Source organism: Myotis lucifugus, unplaced genomic scaffold (genome assembly GCF_000147115.1).
Source record: "Myotis lucifugus unplaced genomic scaffold, Myoluc2.0 scaffold_26, whole genome shotgun sequence".
Lineage (NCBI taxonomy): Eukaryota > Metazoa > Chordata > Mammalia > Chiroptera > Vespertilionidae > Myotis > Myotis lucifugus.
In genome coordinates, this window is record NW_005871074.1 from 6314664 (window position 1) to 6339255 (window position 24592).

At 40.7% G+C, this 24592-nt stretch overlaps 1 protein-coding gene across 1 annotated transcript in view; it reads left to right on the top strand.

Annotated features, from left to right (window-relative positions):
• The window catches only part of UNC5D (unc-5 netrin receptor D), a 513075-nt gene that overhangs the window by 422920 nt on the left and 65563 nt on the right, over positions 1-24592 (top strand). Inside the window, exons 8-9 of the mRNA XM_006086216.3 lie at positions 7429-7461; positions 23299-23484. Of these exons, the coding sequence (XP_006086278.1) occupies positions 7429-7461; positions 23299-23484 (219 nt within the window). The remainder of the gene's footprint in view (positions 1-7428; positions 7462-23298; positions 23485-24592) is intronic.

Consider the following 24592-nt stretch of genomic DNA (forward strand, 5'->3'; position numbering starts at 1 on the left):
TTTGAGATGTATTTTGTCCGATATAAGTATTGCTACCCCAGCTTTCTTTTCCTTTCCATTTGCCTGAAAGATATTTTTCCATCCCTTCACTTTCAGTCTGTGTGAGTCCCTTCTAATGAGGTGGGTCTCTTGTAGACAGCAGATGTATGGGTCATGTTTTTTTATCCATTCAGCTACTCGATGTCTTTTGGTTGGAGCATTTAGTCCGTTTACATTTAAAGTTATTATTGAAAGGTACTTGTTTGTAGCCATTTCTTTTTTTGTGTGTGGCTGTTTTCTTTCTGAGCTTTTTATTTCTTCTTTTTACACCAGTCCCTTTAGCATTTCTTGCATGGCTGGCTTGGTGGTGATAAACTCCCTTAGCCTTTTTTTGTCTGTGAAGCTTCTTATTTCCCCTTCAATTTTGAATGATAGCCTTGCTGGATAGAGTATTCTTGGATTCAGTCCTTTGCTTTGCATCACTTTGTAAATTTCCGTCCATTCTTTTCTGGCCTGATGTGTTTCTGTTGAGAAATCATTTGATAATCTAATGGGAGATCCCTTGTATGTTACTTTCCGTCTCTCTCTTGCAGCCTGTAAGATTCTCTCTTTGTCCTGAACATTTGCCATGGTAATTATGATGTGTCTTGGTGTGGGTCTTTTTGGGTTCACCTTGTTTGGGACTCTCTGGGCTTGTGTGACTTTTTTCTTCCCCACCTCAGGGAAGTTTTCTGATATTATTTCTTCGAATAGGTTTTCTAACCCTTGTTCCTCTTTCTGTTGTTCTGGCACCCCTATTATTTGTATGTTGTTTCGTTTCATGTTGTCCCAAAGCTCCCTTAGGCTCTCCTCCTGTCTTTTAATTTTTTTCTCCAATTGCAGTACAGTTTGGGTGTGTTTGCTTCCTTGTCTTCTAATTCACTAATTCGGTCCTCCGCTTCTCCTAGTCTACTGTTGATACTTTCAATGGTGTTTTTTATTGCAGCTATATCGCTCTTCATTTCTTCTTGGGTCTTACTTAAGTTGTTGATTTTTTCATCTGTTTCTTCTAGCTTCTTGCATATGTTATTGATTTTTTCCTCCATCCGGTTTATGCACTCTAGGACCCTTATTCTGAATTCTTTTTCTGTCATGTTGCATGCCTCTGTATCACTAAGCTGCTTTTCTGGTGAGTCCTCCTTTTCTTTCCTTTGGGGGTTTCTTTGTCTACCCATGTTTGATCTCACTGACATATCTAGTTGTTGAGTCGTTCAGTGGCTGCTCCCTGGGTAGCAGTGGCTGCTCCCTGGGTGGCAGTGGCTCCTCGGGCTGTGGTTGCTCCTTGGACGGTTGTGGTAGCAGCTGCTCCTCCGTTGGTAGCAGGTCCTCTGGTGGGTGCTGTTCACAGCTGTGGTGGCTCTTCTGGCTGGTGGAGGGAGGCTTCACACACAGTAACTGTTCCCCAGACAGAGCGTGTGGTGATCAGGAGGCTGCTGTTGCTTGGATCTGCTTTGGGGGAAGTCTAACCTTTCCGTGGGGAGAAGCAGGGCTCGTCTGAGTTCATGTAGTCGCGCTGCTTGAGAGCCATTGCCTCTGGGTTAGTAGCCGATCTCTGGATGCCGGTAACAGCTACTCAAGATGGCGCGGTCTCGCGGCTGAGCCAGCGCCCCTGGGGAGGTTTCAGCCTCAATCTCTAACCCTCCCCATTTTCTAGGAGTTCTCTGTCTTTCCTGGCTGCAGACTGTCTCTCAGCTGAATCTCCTCTGCTTATTCGGGCTGTATGTTACCCGTTTCAGCTGCTCGCCCGTATCTGCTCCGGGACAAAGCACCGACACGTCTGTCTAAACCTCCGCCATTTTCCCTCTCTCTAAATGATTATTGATAGACCAATAGATAATAAGATGTGGTACATATATATGATGGAATATTACTCACCCATAAAAAAAATCGTAACCATGTGTGACAACATTGATGGACCTAGAGAGTTATGCTAGCTAGAATAATTCAGACAGAGAAAGACAAATACTATATAGATTTGCTTATATGTGGAAGCTGAGAAGCAAATATATGAATGAACAAAACAGAAATAAACTCGCAGAAATAGAGGACAAATTGATTGTCCCCCAGATGGGAGGGACTTCAGGGGGATTGGTGTGGAAGGTTAAAGAAATTAAGTGCAAATTGCCAGTAGAAAAACAATCCCTGGGATATAAAGTACACTATAGGGAAGATAGTCATAACTATGTATGGTGTCAGATGGGTACTAGACTTATCAGGTGATCAGTTAATAAGATTTATAAATGTCTAATCAGTATGTTGTACACCTAAAATTAATATAATTAATATAATACATCAACTTTAGTTGAAAAGTTTTTGTTTTTAGTTGATCTATGCCTTGAAGTCAGGACATTTTTATGTAGGAAGTTTGGAGGGAAAAGGACATTCCAAGGAGAGGCACTAGCATGGGCAGGAGCAGTAATGGATTGCTCAGACTAGGGCATGAACTTGTGTTGAGGTGCATGGAAACTAAGTCCTATTTGTGGTGGGATCAGCTAATAGGAGACCATAAAGTTAGGCAGAGCAGTTGGCTCTGACTTAGGGCAGTGTGGAATCATGGTAGACCCCTGTGTGCTGATGCTAAAGGATTAGCCCAGTGACAGGGAGTGAGCAGAGAAGACTGACAATTCCACAGACTTCAGAAGCACCTCCTAAACCATTTAAAAGTACTAAGACTGTGGAGGTTACATTAAAATAGTCAACAAATATGTGTGTGTGTGTTTTTGTGGGATGTAAAAGGTTTCAAAGAATATGATCAATGTAGAAGGAAATCTAAAAAATGATATTTGGAGATGGAAACGGACATGGCTGGTTTAGTGAAAAAGAAAATGGTAATCATTAACTATAATGACATCTGTGAATTGCTGCCTGGTGAACAGTAGCTGTCTGGGCTTTCTGTCTGGTGGGTGTTTAGTTCAATGAGTGGCTCTATGCCTGAATCTCAGAAAAGAACACAGACTCTGGTATCAAATATATTTGTTAGTTGTCAAAACTCATAGGAGCCTATTTCAAATAATCACAGCCCACAGGTTTTACGAAGCAGCCCCTTCCTGCCCAGTCTATAGGTTGGAGATTGAATGCATCTGTCCACACATGCTGCATCTCCCAGGCCTGCTCTCCTAGATCTGCAGCATGTAGCTGCACGAAGCTGGCCACATTTACTCTCTGGCAAAGAACGGATAAGGCTGGATGTGGGCATGTGGGAGGGAAGGTAGGGGTGCAGCTATAAATATCTCCTAAGAACAATGGATACCATGGAAATGTTTTAGGAGCATCCCATATAACAAAGAAAGCAAGAAAGGTGGAAAAGAACCAAATCACCATCAAAAATACATAAATTGTTCTGCCTCTTTTTCTCTCCCCCATCTCATAACTGTATTATACACGGCACATGCAAAGCAATATTTGCATTATAATACAGTGCTAGGAAATAAAGGCATACTGCAGAATGATATATAAAAGATAATTCCATGTTTTTGTAGGTAAAAATGATCAATAACTGTCAATTTCATGCAGTTTCCTGCTAATATATATGTGTATGTATGCACATAATCTCATCATAATAATCAAAGAGTAATATGCTAATTAGACCAGTCAGCCCAAGGACAGTCCAGATGTCCTTTCGGACGAAGCTGGGGCTGCAAGGGCCGAGCCCCTTGCACGAATTTTGTGCATCGGGCCTCTAGTACATATATAAAATAAAGTGAAAAGGCCTGGACTTGTATAGATAACCTAAAGAACACATGACAATTTAAGACACTATTAAAATTTAAAAAAAAACACTCCTGTGTCTTTAGCTTATAAGTACACAAATAATAAGACTGAGTTTTAATTACTTATTATCAATGTCCATTTACCCAGAAGGTACCTCTCGTTGTACATTAGATCTTTGGAAAATGGTTTTGATTTTCACAAACTGAAGCTCAGCTGGCTCAAAATTACATTTCTCTATCTGCAGAATACAAAAGGGATATTTCTGGACCCATCAGATACCATAGCTACCCCAAAGCCTCCTAGGGAGGCAGAGACCAAAAGAAGTTCAGTACACAAATCCCCAGATGTGTTGCCAAGAAGTGGTGGTGCCCTCAGTAATTACAAAAACACAAACCCCAATTAATCAGGAGCTCTTGGAGTGGGGCCCAGGCATGGGCATTTTCTTTTAAAAATAAGCTCCCCAGGTGATTCTCATGTGCAGCCAACATTAATAAAACTATGGCCCTAATGGATTAATTTACTAAGGGGTCATTTGAACATGGCCTTGGAGAGAGGTAAAATCAAAGCAGAGAGGATTTGGTTGACCAAGGCCAAGTGGATGCATGGCCCTCAGCCTTGTGAGAAAATGATTATGCAAACAGAATCAAAGGACATGGAGAGTGGGGTGGGCAGTCCTTGCAAAAGATAGTGAGGTTGATGGGAAGCCCTCTCTCAAGCTCATGGATGAGAGACTGTTCAGACATTTGAAGATGGGAAAATGCTGTATGCTAGCAGGTTGCTGACATGAAACTGGTATTTCACAAAATACAGCAGGACCCAATTTTGATGCGGATGCTGGAGAACTAAAGCTCTCCTGGGCACCAGAGGCATCCAGCCTTTTCCACGAGAGTCTGTACACGGACCCACAAGACGCCCTGGCCCTTCGCTCAACAAATCCCCCGGTCCAGCAGAATCCCTTGGAATAAATTTGGCTCTGCTCTAGGAAATCATGTCAAATAGATTTCAAATGGAATGTCATTGCTTGTTATTCTGTTGATTTATGGTGGGTGAAAGCTAGGGAGCCCACGAGGGTCTACTGGTCCCTGACCATTTTTATCCCTATCAGGAAACTGAAGTTTTGACTTAGTCTCATAAAGCAGCCACAAGGGCCTTCACTCCCTTCCCAGCACCCCAGAAATGCACTAGAACGTGGGGTTGTGACTCATCTCCAAGAATCATGCAGTTGTTTTGTTTTTTTTTTACTCTGAACAAGTGACAAGGATGATCCTATTTATAACATGTTGAAACCATAATATTAGTTATTAGCTACCATTTATTGATGCTTCACCTGTGCCAGCCCTGTGCTGCACACTTCACATTCATCATGTGTAGTCCCCAGCATCCATCTTCAAGGAAATTATCATTTGCATTTTACTTTGGAGAAGGACACTGAGACCACATAGATAGGATACAAACAATTAAAGATTTAAATCCTGTCTGGGCTCTGAGAGTTTGCACTAATCCCACAACGCCACGCTGCTAATAGTGAGGGCACCAGCGCTGTTTCAGAGGGGAAATGCCCACTCCTGTCCATGTGCCTTGTGGCCTGAGTCCTATCTTGGGACCTTTGCCCTGGGCTTGTCAGCCTCATTCACTCTTTTTCCTGCAGAGCTATACCCAGTGGAATGCATCACCCTGTTTTTTTCACAGCCTGGCTATATTCAATTTTATTTTTCTGGGGAGTAGTTATATATAGCACCCATTTTTAATGGAGCTTCATTTTGCTACCTGGCATAACCTCCGTTCCTGTGGTTTAGAAGGAAGATAATACAGTTTAGCTCAGCCAGGGTCCTAAACAGATGTTCTGCATGTCTCTCTGTGTAGTCCTAGCAATGCATCACGTTAGATGGCTCAGCCCGGCCTGCCAGCATCGCTGTGCCCATGCCAAGTGCTGTCAGATAGCATGCAATAAGCAAAAACTGAGGTTAGGTTCAGACCCCACAGTCGTTTTATTCTAATTCTTGCGTGCATTAGCATCTGGACTTCGCCAGGCGTCACCTGCTCTGGGGAAAGCTGGTGGCGTTAAATTGATGTGATAAGCTGAATGCGAATATTGTCCTGTTTTAAGAAACCTGACTATAAAAATCTGAATATGAGCATATCAACTTGAACAAATTCTTATCTTTTATGAGGATTGTTCATTGAAAGAAAGATTTGCCAGAAGTTGCCATTTGCAAGGATGGAAGGCAATGGGGAAAATTAAGAAAATATTAAGAACTTTCCCCATATATTGAAGAAAAAAACAGTGGCCTATTGGCAAGAGTGTGATTTACGTGCAACTTTTAACAGCTACTCCCTTAACAAATCAGATGGCAAAACACACAGGAGATGTACTTAAATCACACTGCCAGGGCTTTCTGTCAAAACCAGTATTAAGTGAAGGACTGGGTTAGGGTAAGAATTCCATGAAGAATTCCGAGTAGAGCTGCATCTATCTGCCTGAGAGGGGTTATGGTGCAGTCAGTGAGATGATATTTATGAAATTCTCAAATGTGTACTGCACTAGGTTTGATTCGGTTAAAAACATAATCCAAAATGACAGTGTCTCACCCCGAGCATGGCCCGCCTTCAGGCAAACGGAGGAAGGGCGCTGCACAAGGTGACCTCGCAAGGTCCCCCGATCACAGTGTGGCTCTGTGACCGCCTGGCAGCAGCCTCAGTGCTTGCAGTCTGACTGTTCCATCTGAGCCCTTGAAAGGACTAGTAAGAGGGCTGACTCGCCATGCAAATCTTCTGGAGCCATGGCCTTGGTGTCTGAAATGTGGGCTTCCCAGGTTTCTGTATTGCGGCAGAGCCCTTGGCAGGGATGGGACCAGGCAGGGGGGATGGGGAGTGGAGAGGCTGTGGTATAAAACAGCATTTAGTCCCAGGTGCCCAGTCTCACGGTGATTTGGAAGATTATTGCCGGGTTATTCGGTGATGGGAGACAGGGCAGGAGACGGTGGATGGAAGGCAATGGGGAAAATTAAGAAAATATCTCACCTGGGCTCTGGCTCCTGTGGGCCTGCTTCAGTAAAAGTCTGAATGTCTTTTCTCTGTACCCATCTCATCTGACTGCTTCACTGCTCAAATGACACCTTTCCATTGACACCTTTCCATTGAGAGAAACTGTGCACGTTTTAACAATTAATAGAGATCTGAAGTCAAAAAGTGTGATTTCTTAAAACATGCCCACAATACCGCATGCATACCCAAGGAGAATGCATAAACAACACAGTCTGGAGCTTTTTATCCAGGCCACGATAACCGCCGACCAAGGCAGGATCCCTTTAAATATTTATTCACTGGTTCATTTTTCTCCCATATATAGTGAAATAGCATCCCTTACCTGAGCCGTCTTCTGGCTGTATATATAAGAAGGGGCAGGCTGCAAGCTCACAGCTCTCATCATGCAGATCAAAATCTAGCAAATGCAACAGAAAGAAACTCTAGTAAGCCTGAGGAAAAAGAAAGGAATGAGGCGAACATCCTAAAAAAGATTGCAAAACAGGAAAATAAAGAAATAGAGCAAAAAGGAGAAATACTGACAACACAATCCATATATTGTCTGCAAAAATAGACAAAATGTTCCTTAATAGAGATAGACCAAATGATATAGGAAAATATATCTGCTCCATGTAAATTTATTAAATGCAACTTTTTTCTCTTTCTTTCTTTTAGATAAAAAACCTCTTCATGAGATAAAACCCCAAAGTAAGTTCTTTTTCCTCTTGTGACTATAATTTATTCTCATATCTGCTGCCTTACTGTTGTATTTGCTTAGGAGCCAAACAGAACTGAAGTTTGCACGAAAGATCCAAGGCTTTTGGGGCTTCTGCTCATTGGGTTTGGAGTCACATATCAGAGGTTTAAATCAGAAAGAAATATGCACACCCCTCCCCTCCCTCAGAATAAAAGTAAATCTCTCCTCCTGATTCTGCCTGCCTGTAAGTCCATTTCTCTACAACTGTCATCTAGAATTCTCATTTCTGAGGAGATTTACAGCATTACAATTAATAAATACTTGTCAGCACACACTTTCATGAAAAGCAACTTGGACATAAGCCTGACTACACGCCTCTCCACCTAGGAGGAAGAGGGGGTGCCTGAGATGCAAACTGTGAAATCCATTGCAAGGGGGTAAATGAGGAACCAGTGTTCCACAGTAAAACTATCAGAAACTGAAAATCAGACGGTGGTGCTGGCTGGAGCCCTGTAATTACAGGCTTGCTTCCTGGGAGGGCCTTTGCGTTATCTCTATCTTATGCAGGTGGTAGATTTGGGGAAAGGAGCAGCGATTGAATGGGTGGCAGCTCCGCATTCGATCCTATGGTTCAGGCCTTGACTGACCTTGAGGACCATAGAGAGGACTTCTTAAAAATCCCAAATCCTAGGCTATACCCCAAACCAGTGTATTCAAAATGGGGACAGGGGTTAGACCCCAACAATCTCTAGTTTTCAAAGCTCCCCAGGTGACTCCAGTGTGCAGCTAGGCTTGAGAACCTCTGTCTTAGAAAAATATTTCACAAAAGGTAGATCAGGGACCACATGCATGAGAATGTTGGGGTGTGGTGGGAGCTTGTTAAATATGCCCCACCTCAGAATAGAACAAATTAATTGGAATCCCTGGTACAGGGCGAGGGGCACTAGAGAATCTACATTGTAATATGTTCCCCAAATGATTCTCCAGGTTCCAGAAGTGTGTAAAGCAAGCATCTCAAACTCACGGCCCGTGGGCCGCATGCCTCGTTTATTTGGCCCGTGTTAGCCTTTGAGTTTGACATGCTTGGTGTAAAGCATACTCAAGATCACAAGGCTTCTTAGCAGTCAGGGAGAGAGGCAAGCGCCTGGCAGGGTCAGTTTGTAAATCTTGTGGAAGGTGTCCCTGGTCAGTATTGCCCATTTTAGTATAAAATGAATGGTTTTTGATCTTTTTAATCCTAGGGTATTAAAATTCAAATAGCTTTGGAGAGTTAATAGCTCTTATTAGCCACCTTCTTTGAAAGAATTAAGACGCTGTGAAGATAGACAGAAATAGGTATCATGGGACAGGGGTCGGGAAACATGAGAGAAGGGTTAGTAAAGCTATTTAAGTTCATAGTTTATTATGTTGCTTCAGTCAGGCTTGAGATATAAAGAAGCCATTGCTTGCAGAGTCTGAAATCTTTGCAAAACAACAAAAGCAAACTTTCTTCTTTTCTGTGCAGTCTGCTGCCCATAAAGTAATCTTTAGTACTTGGATAGCAACCCTCCTACATCATGTATGCTTGATTTTGTACTCCCTGGAAGACTGGAGGGGGGCCTGGTTGTGTATGTGTGTCTGTATATGTGCATGTTGAGGGAGAGAGGACAGGAATGGGTCACTGCATATTTGGCTTGTACCTGAGTCAAGACCTCAGGGTGGCAGCTTAGATAAGTGGACCCTCAACTTCTACCTGTTCACAGACCCTATGCCACCTGCCAGTTCTGGGGTGTAGCACAAGCAAGATCATGGGCATCCATGTGGTGGCCCATGTGAGAGTTACCTAGAAGTGCATGTGTGTTTTTTAAAAATTAATTTCATGCTTAATTTGTGAGTCCTGTGCCATTCTAATTCAGTTACATCTGTACTTTCAGCCATAAACCCCACAGTAGCTATACCTAGTCCTCAGGGACTCCTGAATTAGTTTTTGCTCGGGGTTCTCGCTCCTGAACACCAAGCTTAATTGCTAGATACTGCAACCGAATCGCTTAAACTGTTTTAATTTGTCATTTCCTAAAAATAAAACCTTAACAGAATCAATGTGATTGCAAAAGGCTCCCAGAGGAATCCAACTAGTGTTCTGTAAGCTGCATGGTTAGGCGTGCATTATACAAATTCAGGCTGCGGTTGCTCAGTGAAAGAGAGGCTTGGTTGAAGAGTGCATGAATCATCACTGATGCAAAATCAAAGTCAATTATGAAGATAATTGAGAAACAACCTGTTCCTATATATAGCTGTGCACAGGATCCGTAGCAAGAAAATATCACTCAGAGTCTCGAACACAGTTGCATGGAGGTATAAAAAGAAAGTGGCGTTGTTTGTAAACAAAACAAAACAAAAAACACCAAGAACAGACACAGACAACAGTATGGTGACTGCCAGAGAGAAGGGGGAGAGGGGGAGAGGCAGGTGGAAGAGAGCAAAGTGGGGGATAAATGGTGGGTAAAAGAGATTTGACTTTGGGCGATGAGCACATGATGCAGTATGCAGATGGTGTTTTGTTGAGTTGTACACTTGAAACCTATATGGTTTTATTAACCACAGTTACCCCAATAAATTCAATTAAAAAAGAGAGAGAGAAAAAAGAAAGTGAAATCTTCAGATATCTGTTGGCAAATCATAATGACAAACTGGGGAAAATATGTGCAGTGCATAGCTCATGAAAGCACTTATTGTAAATGAGATAATTTAATCAATTACGTTTCCTAATGTACTGAGCTGAATGTTTCATTTTCTGCTTCTGCACATCTTAAATTATCTTCAGGTGCTTTATGAGATTTAATCATAGTTAATAGAAACTTCATTACCATCAAATGTGCTTTCAATAAATGTTGTGTAACAATGTCAGGAGGTGCAGTAAAATATAGTAGGCTCTGAATGGCAAACATGCACCCCCAGAGTCAGACTGAGAAATGGTTGTATTCAGACAATGAGATTCCTAGGAGCCTTAGGGATGTGACTTTCGGAAAGGCTGTAAGCTCCTGAGCAGTGACTAGTTCAGAGAGTTCATCTTAGGGGTGAAAAGAATTTAGCTTCTCCTTAGGAATTAGGTCAGAACCACAGATTCTCTCTTCATGTACTTTCCACAGAGTTGTTTGTACCTAACAGAGTTAAGTATGAATCCAATGAGTAGTTCAAGAGTCAGCTACCTCCAGGTCATCTCCAGCTGAGTATTTCTCAATGACTTTAATCTCAACTTTTTCAAAATTAAATGTATTCTTGTTTGTCCCTATTCTTAATTCAGTACTGCTCCTGTCTTCTCTAGGTCAGTGAATGGTATCCCAGCCACTCAGTTGTCTAGGTCAGGAACTTGGACAGCCTTCTTGGCTTTTTCCTCTCCCTTCTCCTGCTCAGCACCCAATAAATCATTCTGTTCTGCCACGTAAAGAGATCTCAAGTTCATCAACCTTTTCCATTTTCATTCTACTCATATACACCACTCCATTTATTCAACAGGTAGTTATATACTAGTATTTTATTATTTGTTGTTGTTAATCCTCACCTGAAGATATTTTTCCATTAATTTTTAAAGAGTGGAAGGGAGGGAGATAGACACAGAGAGAGAAGCATTGATGTGAGAGAGACACATCGACTGGTTGCCTCCCACAAGCACCCCAACCAGGGCGGGGGATCAAGCCTACAACTTAGGTAAGTGTCAGTAACTGGAATCAAACCCAGGCCTCTTCAGTCTGAAGGTGGACACTATCCACTGAGCCAAACCGGCTAGGGCTCAACAGGTATTTATTGAGTGTTTACCCCATGCTAGGAAATGTTCTAGGTGGTGGAGGGTCGGCACCTAACACAACAGATACAGTTTCTGCTTCCACGGAGCTCACAATTTTAGTGAGGGGAGATGGAAACAACAATCCAGAAAATATATAGTGCTAAGCGCCATGGAGATGGGGATACATGTGAGGAGGAATAAAGCACAGTAAGGGGCTCAGGAAAGGTTGGAGGGGGTGTTGCTTTTATGTGTATCAGGTGTTCAGGGAAGTTCTCTATAATAGAATTAGGTTTAAGAAGAGACCTGAAGAAAAGCAATGAAACAAACATCTGGATATCTGGGAAGAGAGCATTACCAGCAAAGGGAACAGCAGGAAACAAAAGCTGTGAAGTAGAAGCTTGCTTGGACTGAGGAACAACAAGGAGGCCAGGATGTATGGAGCAGAGTGGCAAAGGGAGGAGTCACCATAAGTAAGATCAGAGATGTGGGACAAATGGCCAAGTGTAGTGCAGGCCATCGTAATGATTTTGACCTTTGCTCTGAGCAAGATGGAAAGCCTTTGAGGGTTTTTATCCGTGGTGACGTGGCTGAATATTTTCAAGGATAAACTGTTCCTGCTGTGTTGAGTGTAAACATACAATGAGAGCAGAAGCAAGGAAACCTCTTAGAATGACCTATTGTAACAATAATCTATGACAATTATCTAGACATTTACAGTATCCAGGTTCAAGATGATTGTGGCTTGAGACAGATAGATAGCATTAGAAATTGTCAAAGCACGTCATATTCTACATATTTTCTGAAGGCAGAGTCCAAAGGATTTGCTGGTGGACTGGCTATTGAGATTAAGAGAAAAGGATTAGGTTGAAGAAAAGAGTTTTCAGGCAGAAGTAACAGAATGTAGAAGGTATTACATGCCAAAATGGGTTATGAATGATTCCAAAATTTTGCTATGCAGCTACAAGATGGCATTGCCATTTCTGACAAGAGAAAAATTTGGAATAGTAAATTCTGAGGAAACAAGACTTCAGTGTTACAAATGCCAAGTTTGAGATACCTATTAAACATCAAAATGGAGAGGTTGAATTGGCAAGTTGAAAACATGAGTCTAGAGGTCAGAGGTGAGTCCTGGCTAGAGACATAAATCTGGGGCTTGTCAGTGTCCAGAAGATATTTAAAGCCATTAGTTTGAATGAGATCACTGTATAATGAGTGCGAATAGAGGAGGGAAGAGATCTGAGGACTGAGCCCTCAAGGATATCAACACTTAGATGTAGAAGAGGTCAGAAGTCACTGCAGAGGAAACAGAAAAGTCACAGCCAGCATAGTGTGAGAAAAACCAAATGATAAGGAAATGGTATCCCAGAAAAGTTTGAAAGTTCAGGCCATCTTCATTCCTAACTAACCATGATTTCTACAATTTCCTCCCTGTACCTATTCTTTCGCTACATCAATTCATTTGATCTTTTAAAAATACATTCTGGTGACATCATCTCTGTGTTTAACCCTCTTCAATAGCTCACCATTACTTTTAAGATGAAGTCCAAAGTAAGTAATATGTTTATGATCTGATCTCAACTTTTTTTAAAAAAAATCACATCAGTTTTTCTTAATCACCTTAATTATTAGCATTTTTCTTCCTGCCCTCTCACCACTTTCTATATTCTTCGGCCAAACAAAGCTTCTTAGTTTTCAGAATACCGAATGCCCAATTTGGCATATGATACCTTATACTAGTACACTCTGTTACTTCTGCTTGGAAACTCTTTTCCTCACCTAATCCTATACCTGTTTAACTTATTCTTCCTCCCAGATTCAGCTTAGGTGTCATTTCTGCAAGGCCTTCACCAACACCCCATCAAGTCTGAATTAGTTACTCTTGTAATTTGCCAAGTATCCAATTATTTCCCTCTTTCTAAAGAATATTTTCAGTACCTTTATACTGGCCTGGATTCCCTTTCTGATAGACAGAAAGCCCCGCCTTCTGGTAGACAGGATAGTCATTCACGCTTACACCTGTAGCATTCACTGCTGTGCCTACTATGTATTAGATGTTCAATAATTATTTGTTAAGTTGTGGTCTGACATCTTCCTGCTAATTCCTCACGGGGGCCTTTTATTGTTAAGGTGAAAATAAAGACTTTGCTTCTATCTATCCATTGCTGCCCATTCAGGTAGCAGATATTTATTATACAATTATTCTACATAATCGTCTTTGCCCAGTGAAGCTTGATGGGGAAAAATATGAAAAGTTGCTTCCCCACAATTTCAATACAAGCTAGTAGGAGATGATAAATGATTTGAGAAAATGGGAAGGAAACACTGTTTAATAATAATTTAAAGCCCAAATGTATGCCTCCCAGAAGCATTCCCACCAGAATAGCCTGATTGTGTCCTTAAAGTCTGGAAACTGGGAATGCTCTTCTCATTCAGACATTCCATTCCTCATCTTTTCCTAGCATGTACCAGTTTCCTCTATAGTAGAATCGTGTCTGCAACTTTGGGTGATACCTTTAAATTCCCAACAGAGTTCTAAGCTCTTTTATGCTAACATTATATTACAGACTTCGATGCTGATCTTCTCGCCATGCCTTTTTTATTTTCTATTTTGCCCATCATTTTCCTTCATCTCCTGCTGATTATTTTCGATTACATAACTACAGCACTTAACACAAATTGCATGACTTGCTTTATCCTTCAAAATTGTTCCTACTGTGAATCAATTCAACCCATATACATGTGCAATATCTATAGTTTTCTTACCACTTTCAGTTTTCTTATTATTTCATTTTTATCTCATCATAAGCATATGCCTTTTCTTACTACTATTTTCAATGATATCGTTGACTCTGCCCTTAATGGACGTGATATAGGATTTTGTTCATGAAATAACTTAGAACTAAGCACAGAAATGACAAATAAGTAGTAAACCAACATGTTCTTCAGCAACAGAAAAATGCAGGTTACTTATTTAAGTGAATTCACAGGACCCATCTTTCCACCTGTTAGTATATACAAAGTTTATAGAGTTAATATCTTTAATAAAGTCATTTTTTTCAAGGTCTGGAGTTCAAATCCTGTTCTTTTTTATTCTATGGCCCATTTTAACTTGGTCTTTCTATCTGATGGGGAAAAGCACAGTTCTTTCACAGTCTAAATGTAGTTAGCAGATAAAAATAAAGGGCCCCATACTTAAATTTGAATATCAGATAAATAACTAATGCTTTTTAGCATTACCATGTCCCAATTATTGCATGGGAAATACTTATACTAAAATTATTCTTTGTTGCTCTGAAATTCAAAATTAACTGTCATATTTTTATTTGCTAAATCTGGCAACTTAAAAGGGAGAATAAGACATGTCTGAACAAGCTCTATCAAGAAATATTTTATAAATTAATTCCCTTTATTGCCAATTTTGGTGGATTAGAATTGAAATACATTGGTGGGGCAGAGCCTTTGTGGTAGGTCTACTTGAAAAAAGTGGGTAATCAGGTTTGGCCAGAGTAGAGTTCATATGGATGAGAAGAGGCCAAAGCAGTTGAAAAATGGGATGGGGCAGAACATAAAGTATTTTGAGTTGTAAGATAACTTCCTGTTGGAATGGACTCATAGTGCACTGAAAGGTATTAGAGTGGCAGTACCAGAACCAAGCTTGGGAAGAATAATCCATGTGTAAAATGGTTCAGTGATCAAAGACTGGGAGCATGTGTACTAGGTAACACATATTGCAGTGTGGGCATCAACTGTTGAAATTGAAACGTGAGAGGCCCTGGGGATCTATACACTCATTAAGGTGTGTGAGTGGAAAATATTTAATGAGATAAGAAGAATGAATTTGTGATTTCCTCTAAGCAGATGACAAATTTGAGATGTAGCACCACATGCAGGTGGTTTTGTCCACCAAGAAGGACAGAAATGTGGGATGTCAGACAGAAGATGAGGCAGGAGATCTTGATGGGAAACTATTTGGCATTAAGGGAATAGTTAGCACTGCTGGTGTGTGAATGATTACCCAACTAGGGAAGAATAGAGAAAGAAAGAAGGGCCAAGACCTAACTTTAAAGCCCATTTATAGAACCATGAGATTGAAGGGTAGTTACTAAGCAATAAGAAAGAAGGTAGGAGAATCAAATTTAATGGACTTTTTTTTCCCCTAGAAGGTAGATTGGCTATTGTTGTCTACTGCTGAGAGAATAAGACAGAGAGCACTGCTGTTGAAAATAACCTTCGGACAGTGGTTCGGGCAAAAGACAGACTTTAGAGGGAACAATCAAATGATAGAGAAATAGTGGGCTTGTCAAATTATCCTACACCCTGTCAATGGGCTCGGCAAATATAAGAAATGAAGTTGTCCTGTGGGTTCTGATAAGGATAGATCTACAAGACATTATACATGGAAAATAAGCAAAGTACAGTAAAGGAAGTGTAATCTGGCGCCTTTAGGGTAAAGAGAAAATAAATGAAGGACATTTACTTTTTTTTCCTGAAAGGGTCTCAAAGGTACTAACCAGAGTGGCTACTTTTGGAGAAAGGGTAGTTGGAGGATAAGTTTTCCCTTTGCATAGTGAAACTTTTCCTAAAACATTTTCTTATTTTATATTCAACTTATTCCTTTAACAGGGGCAGGGGGTAAAAGGTTAGTAAAATTATGAAACATGTATTAAAAAGTGTTTAATGTTAAAAATGCTTAAAGTTCTTTTCAAACAAAGAGCTAAGGATTCTATGGGTGTAAAGCAGGCTGCATCTGTGAGAAATTTATTAGAAAATGAGTTGCAGCAAGGATTTGGGGAGAGGTGATTAGGGAAACTAGACTACGTTTATAGGCAAAGGGCAAGGCTCGAAGTTGGAGGAAATTTTTGAAGATCCAAGACAAACAGGGAATAATGAATGAGGGCAGATCCCAGTGGAGGCAGGAGAGGATGTGATCAGGGCTCCCTGACACAGAAGAAGAGCAGCTCTGCAGGGAGCAGAGAAGAGGAAAGAAAGACTGCATGAGGAAGCAGAGGAATTTTGAGTTGTAGGGCAGAGAACTCACATGGGATGATCTCTATTTTTTTCACCTAAAAGAGGGCTGGTGAGAAGCAGGAATCTTGAGAAAGGAAACAAAGTTCAGAGTAACTGTTTTAAGAAAAAATGTGTTTGGTCACGGGACATGAATGGAATCATTATTCACCTGTAAGAAGGTCCAGCCAGCCAGTAGGGTTTGTGACTTCCTCCAAGCAAGGCAAGTTAACCTGGCGCAGGCATATACAGAGCAGAGAGAAGGGGCTAGGAAGCCACGCAGAGTAATGGTTAAGCAGCTTGGGAGTGAAGACAGATGTGTATTTAAACCCTGGCTTTGTCATTGTCTAATTACGAAGCCTTGCGCAGTTTCTACCTTATGTCATATCTGTAAAAAAGGAAATATAACATCTTTAAATAGATTTGGTTGTGGGGATGAGAATGTGGTCACATCTGTAGTTTCAAAAATTTGAGCACAAACAGTGCTCAGTTACTGGGTTACTCTTGTGGTCCAGAGGTAGTCAGTAGAGTGATCAGAACAGGGGGTAACAGTTGGAGAGGGGCTGAGCCTGTCCTAATCCATTGATTCTGGAACCAGAGAGCCTGGGATTGAATCCCAGCTCTGCTCCTTACCAATCAGGAAGCTTTGGGCAAGGCAAGTGATTTTCTTGCCTCGGTTTACACATTTGAATGGGGACATTTTTACATGGTTGTTGGAAGATCAAAATGAGCTAATAAGTGTAAAGTACTAGGCCAGTACCTGGCATATAATATTGTAAGCATTACTTAAGAATTTGCTATTGCTGTCATTAACTAGAACAAGAAAGTAACAATCACCACAATAACAATAATGATGTTTTTGAGGATGGGAGACTGAAAAAGAAGCCGAGATATTGATTGGTAAAAGGGGTTAAGAGATTCCAAGGAATGCAAATTGGAATTGCTCACAATGGCTGACCATTTAAAAACTATTTTCTTATGTGTTAAAGAAAAAAAATGTTGCTTCTAGGTGACAGCAAGTATAAACAGCTCTAACAATGACTTCTGTTATATCGTATTTCAGCATGCAGGTAGTATTTTGGCATATCACTCTGTATCCACAGCACTGCCTGGGGTGGAGACTTGGGGTGGAGTTCATGAGATGGCTATAACCTGCCAGGTCCAGAACAGCAGATGGTTCTTTAATTGTCCATTGGTTAGCCTCTCTCACCCCTCTCTTTGTGAATATTTACTGTGTGGATGCCTTAGTAATTCACTGTCTCCTCTATATACCAGTTCAAGTTATTGTTTTTATGAAATGAGATCTATGGTCGTTCTATATCTAATAGGAGGTAGAAAAAAATACAATGTTTTGAAGGGCATTTGCTATGCTCCTTCATTAATTTTGTGTCGCCACCTAATCCTGTAAAATAAATTCTAACCTGATATATAGTTAAGCTTATACCATGGGAATTAAGTTAAATTTACATTAACAAGTGGCATCAATATGTCTTTCAGATGGGAGTCTGAGTTAATAAGTGTAAAGTACTAGGCCAGGTACAGACATAAAGGCAAACTAAGTAAACGGCCCTTCTATTTAATCCTTTGGGGAAACTGCTTAGTAAAAATGACTAGGATGGTTGTAATTCATAAAGCCATCGGACTTGTTAATGCCTCTTCCTTGAACTGTGAAGTTCAAAGGTGCTTTGAAAGGTCATTTAGCTCCTCTCACCAGCCTTGACCCCAAAAATAAATAACTGCAGACTATTGTAAATTCATGCTGTCTTTTAGAGACTTTCTGAAAGGAGATTTCCCAATCTCACTCGGAAATACAGTGCAATTTTTTAACAACCCCCATTGTAGAAAAGGTCATTTTAATATCTAACCAGAGTCCCGGTTGCTGTAATGAAAGGCCACGTCCTCCTTTTCATCCCTGTTAGAGATGGCGGAAGAGTTGGTTACTAGCTTCAGCATAAATGAAGGTTATTGAGCACCTACGGTGGGCCAGTTCTTTCTTTATAACAACCCTTTCTGCATTAAAGATCACCACAACTCACTTTACAGCTCTTTTCTCCAGCCCAAATAAACCCATAAACATTTCCCTGCCAGGGTCCTTGTTTCCAACTCTCTACTGAACATGTTCTGCAGTATTTTCTGAACAATTTGGGGATACAAGAGATTTCTCAGTCAGTTCTCAGATGTTTTGTTTGTTGTCTCTGACCTATAGCTTGTACACAACAATCTGTCCTGCCACCAGGCTGGGTCCTTCCAAGTTTTACCTAAGCTTTTGTGATTTTTGGATAGAGAAAAATAAGGATGAAAACACAGAAAAAACATCCATAAGACATAAATTTGTAAAGCTTCACCTATGAAATAGAAAGTCACAGAAAAGTATCCTGTGTCCACACACAAAAAAAGCAGAACAGCCCAATCCATCATGGGGTACCAAAGCTTTTGTTCAAAATCACTTAAGCAAAGAAACCAGCAACACAAGTGTATGTGAGCAAGCAAACAGATGTAAATGTACATGTGTGTAAATGCACAAAAAAATAGAGTCCATGTGGCAGAGGTTCTAAAACTAACCTCAGACTGTGATTCCTTTAATATAGGGTGTCCCAAAATTCATGCAAGATTTGAATTTTGCATGAGCATTAACAACAACAAAAAAAATAAAAGCCTAATTTTACTTGGTTTATTGAATCAGATTCTAATATCTGTTGCCCTTTGATTTCAATCCCTGTAATTTGATAAGCATTACCAAGTACCAATTATGGCCCAGGAGCAGGGACAATGAAGACCAGTGAAGACCACGGCTTTGCGTATGTGCCAGCAAAGCCGTGGAGGCCATTTACCCGATGTGCTATTCCATACATAACTTTATACTGTATACTTAATGAATCAATAAAAAATTTACAATTTTTAATTATAAACCTGTGTTTTCTACCAAAATTACTTCTTGGGTGAATTTTGGGACATTCTATATTTCTCTTCCAAGGCAAGAAATTAATAGTTTCACACAATGATTTGCAAAATTTCTTGAGGGAAACTATAGATATACTACTGCTTTTGAAAAGTTTAAAGCAGTAAGGAAGAATGCATTGGCATTCAGATACTTAACAATAAAAAGTATTATCCAAAATGAGTTCTAGGAACTATAAGAGATACAAGAGTTTAGATGATCATAGGTTGGCAGGGAGGGTGAGACTGTACAGGACAGAATTACTTTCGTGGGGGAGGGGACCTTCAGCTGTCACCTGACAGGTAGATAGAGATGGGTAATGCCTAGATCAGTGATGACGAACCTTTTGAGCTCGGCGTGTCAGCATTTTGAAAAACCCTAACTTAACTCTGGTGCCGTGTCACATATAGAAATTTTTTGATATTTGCAACCATAGTAAAACAAAGATTTATATTTTTGATACTTATTTTATATAATTAAATGCCATTTAACAAAGAAAAATCAACCAAAAAAATGAGTTCGCGTGTCACCTCTGACACACGTGTGTCATAGGTTCGCCATCACTGGCCTAGATGCCTGCTGGGGTGAGGGATGTATGACAATGACCTGTCACTGTAATATGAAAGGTAAACAGGCCTTTCACTAGCAGGCATCCACCTAGCAGGAAGTTAATTACAATGGCATTTGGAGCATACAGCAGTGCAGCAAAGAAGAGGAGCACAGGAATGGACGTGGAGAAGCTGTCAGGCCCTGGGAAGCGCCCGCACCATGTGGTCATGACGGTAGAGCAGTTCCCCTGGGAAGGAGCGGTAGTGGCTTCTGATGTTCTGAGCAGAGCTGAATGTGTGCTTATCTGCATGCATATTCACACATGTATGTGATGATTCTGTAGTGGCTCCCCTCCAAGTGCCCATGTGCTCACAGACACATATATACCCATGGTGGAAAATGTGGAACTAAACCTCAGGGTCTTCTGGCCAGTCCTGAACATATGTGAAAAGAAAAATCAATGAGTGTTTATCAGCACACAGAAATCCTTATAGGGAAAACCACTCTACTCTCTTGAAAGGACAGATTAGACATTGGTGTAGAGGGGAATTAAGGAAAATAAAAAAATGAGGTTAAATAAAAGCAGGTAGATAGAGAAAAGAAGAGCAAAGAAAGAAGACAAAGAAGAAAGAAGCACTGTGAGCCAACTTCCACAGAATCTGAGCTGTAGGTGAGGATGTCTGGTTCACTCTCTTGAGACATACACATGTAGCTTTGAATACATGTGTCTACCTGCAGCTGTACTTGGATACCAGGATTTACCACTTTTAGACAAGAAACAGCTGAAAATATGGACCATGTATTAATTCAGCCATGCATCCTCATTTTCATTGCATGGTTGGCTGTCAACAAGTACTGCATAAATGAAAATATTAGATCCTGAACTTTCTAATTCCTAGGACAGATTGTTATTGTAAAATAGATACCACTGTGTTTATCTTTATGTAGAAGTCCGTTGACTTCTGGCTTTTGGATTGCACTAAGTGCTGGGATGAACCTTATAATGAGGTGGGGCTCGCCATAAAAGTCTCTTCCTTTTTTACCCACTCTATCTCCAAAGTCCCTCTACTCATTTTTTTTAATTCTATAATTCAGTATTTAATTTCCTTAAGTCACGTAGATTCTGCAAACATTCCTGGGAAAGGAAACACAGTGATCCATATCACACACTTAAACCTCAATCTAAAGGCACATGTAGATTTCTCTTCTAAACACAGGATTTGTATCTGAAGGGAGGAGAATTCTGGTTACCTGGTAACCTGGATAGCAGGGATTAGATAATAAAGATAAAGATGAGAATCCAGAGGAGCAAAGACAACTTGTTCTTGCTACTCAGTTTAGTCTCAGAATGTACGTGTCCAGTGATTTCCATTTTCAGCAGACGTATTTGCCCTGGTCATCCTCCTGGCTTCTGTCCCTTCCTATTTTAGTACCCGGGAAGCCAAAGATGTCTTTGTCTGTACTTTGCCAACTCAGCCAAAGAGAAGCTGCATTCTGGATACTGCCAGGCTGTTTTTCTGTGGGTGCTCAGTTGCTGAGCAGGTGTGTTCTCCCCAGATGCACCTTTTATGATGATAAGTGTCATCAGTCATCGGTGCCCAAGGAACTGGAGGGAAAGGGGAGAAAAGGCCAATGGTTTCAATCCAAAGTTCTCACTGCTCCTGGTACCCTGGCTTTCTGTATCTGTCATGTTCCATGTCCTCTCTCTCCTCTGAGAATAATTTATTATTCCCTCAAAGGAACCTGGGTAGCCGGGATTGGGTAATAAAGATGAAGGTGAGAATTCAGAGGAGCAAAGACACAGGCAGATGTTGGAACTTTTCCCCCCATGTGACATAGATAGATGCTGGAACTTTGGACTTGTCATGAACCATTGTGCCTATTGTTTTGGTTGGTCAAAGAAGACAACCACAAATACCTCCATTCCTGTCTCTCCTTTGGGCCATCACAAAGTTGGAACTAAAGCTTAAATCACAGCCCTGTTTCTCCTAGGCTATTATGGTTATTAAAGGTGTCTGATAGCCCTGGCCAGTGTGGCTCAGTTGGTTGAGTGTCAACTCATGCACCGAAGGTCACCAGTTCAATTCCCAATCAGGGCACATGTCTGGGTTGTGGGCTCGGTCCCCAGTAGGGGGCATGCAGGAGGCAGCCAATCACCCGTTTTGTTCTCATTGATGTTTCTCTCTCTCCCCCTTCCTCTCTCTCTCTCTCAAATCAATGAAAAGTTTTGTTTGTAAAGTTGTCTGATAATCCTCTGACCTTTTGGGTGATTGTGTTCTCCCTCGCAAATTATTTTTCTGTGTTTACTGCCTTATTACCGAACTGGTTCTGCTTGATTTCCTTGTTCACTCTTTAATTTGGTAGCACCTTATTTTACAGTCCACTGACTTTGTTGAAAATAAATTCATTTTACTTGTGTGGTTAGTATTACTCATTTGATAACATAAGCACCAAATTAGGGTGCGGTGAATGCATAGTAAGAGCTGTGCAATTACAAAGTAAATATATAATGGGTTTATTTTATCCTCCAAGCCCAGCACAGGGTGACACAGCAATTACTTTTGGACCTATTAAGTGCACTGGCCACATAATCTGTAGAGAGATTAATTAGGTAGTTAGCATTTGCCACATTCCATTTCCACACACCTTCCAAGATTACACCTCCTTTAGGATTATGTAGTCTTGGATAAACTTCATGCTGAATTATAGTAGCCATGATGCATCCCTTTAGGAATGAACCATACCCAATGTGCATTGAGCAAAAGAGTTGAAAATCGACTACAACATATCTTGGGGGATGGGGAGACACCTGCAGTCTAAATTCAAACTAATGCTTTTATTTTTGCTTTGCCCATGCATTCAATAGGATGGAGTAGGAGAGGTATGGGAGAAACAGCATGTGCCCTCTTAGAGACCCGTCCTCTTCCACACAAAAAGTATTCGAGTCTAGCATCTAATTGGTGCTAGAAAACATTTACCATGGACATAGAGCCCCTAGGACCAAGACCTTTTCATATCTCACAACAGAAATTCTCTCATAATGATTGTATATACTCTAAACTGATGTTGTTAATGTGTTCTCTTAAAATGAATGATGTGTGCCACAGCTAAAAGTCCTAATTGCGAACTCTGGTCTACTCTTTTGACTCACAGACCATGTGTTATCTTCTAACCCTAGATCACTCTCCGTGAATGCATGTGCCCAGGTCATCCATATTCTGTCATTGTATGTGGGTCTCATGTTTACCCTCTAACAAAACTAAAAAAAAAATAGGTAAATATGACTTCCTAAGAAGTTGCCTGTTTTTATTTGAAAATATATTCTTTGCAAAACTGATTGTCTTCAAGATTCTATTACATGGTAAGCTATCTTAATGCAGTTAAGATATTTGACTAGCATCCCTTTGATTTATGCAAGGTATTTTAGAAACGTCACAGTTGTTGGAAAGAGAGTATAACTTGTGGCTAGCTGCATATATAATTTTCTTTGAGCAGTAGCTCCAAAAACCCAATAGCATTTCATTTTGTATCATGGGGTGGCTCTTTGGCCCTGTGCCCATGTTGGCCACTTAGGATTTCTCTTGTGTCTTTCAGGCATTGAGAATGCCAGCGACATTGCTTTGTACTCGGGCTTGGGTGCTGCAGTCGTGGCTGTTGCAGTCCTCGTCATTGGTGTCACCCTTTATAGACGGAGCCAGAGTGACTATGGTGTGGACGTCATTGACTCTTCTGCATTGACAGGTGGCTTCCAGACCTTCAACTTCAAAACAGTCCGTCAAGGTCAGCGGCATAGGTTACCCCAACACCACGTCCTCAGGACCAAAGACTATGCTCACACAGGACTCCGTGCTCGTTGGCCCTGTGTGAACATAGCACTTGGCACTGGGGGCCGCTGCCAAATTGTCTTCATACATTAGGAAACCTAAGTGCTTGGCTATTAGGACAAATGGCTCTCAATTGACCATTAGCAACATTTAAATGAGGTATTTCTGTCTTTAGTAAGTTACTTTTTCACAGATTATCCAAATTTCTATTTTAACAAGACTGCTTTGAGGGTATATAATTTAGATCACTGAAATTCTGATTATTCAAGGCTAAGGACTAACTACTATACTGCAACCTCCCAGACATATATTTCACAATTTATTAGGTGGAATTATTTTTGTACTTCTGTTCTAGATAAGTAAAAGGACTCTTGATGTATGACAGGTCAGTTAGCCAGAGAAAAAAAATGAAATTCCTAGATTAAATGACTCTCAGCTGTTGCCCAGTCAAGCAATCTTTTGTTGCGGGGAAAGGAAAATCTATCATACCAAACTACAGCAATGCTCATTTTCAAAATGAAGAGTCATTCAATTCTCTTATAGGAACTACATCTATTTCTGATTGGTGATGAGACAGGCACAGCTTTAATTTTAGAAAAAAAAATGAAACTCTCTTCAGTGAATGAAGATTTTTTACGTGGACTCTCATTGTCAATATCATCACCTTTATTTCTGGATATTACATATCAATATCACCTGTACCACAGGACAAGAAGTCTCACTGCTTGGCAGGTTCTGAAGTGGAAACCCAAGGGCACTAGAAATTGGGAGAAACAAAATGCTTTAAGGCTCACCACTCACTTCTAGGCACCAAAGTTTCATGTCTGAGACTGAGTAGCCTTATATAGCGTTTAGTATATATTATTTTACTAGAAATAAATCCAATTAAGACCTAATATTTAGGCTCCATAAGAAACTAGAAATAGAGACTTCAGGTCAAGATGGCAGAGTAGGCAATCACTGTGCTCACCTCCTCCTGTGACCACATCAAAATTACAACTAGCTGAAGGGAATTCCTATAACCAGGGATATAAGAAGCCAAGCCGAGACAGGTAGAAGGGGTG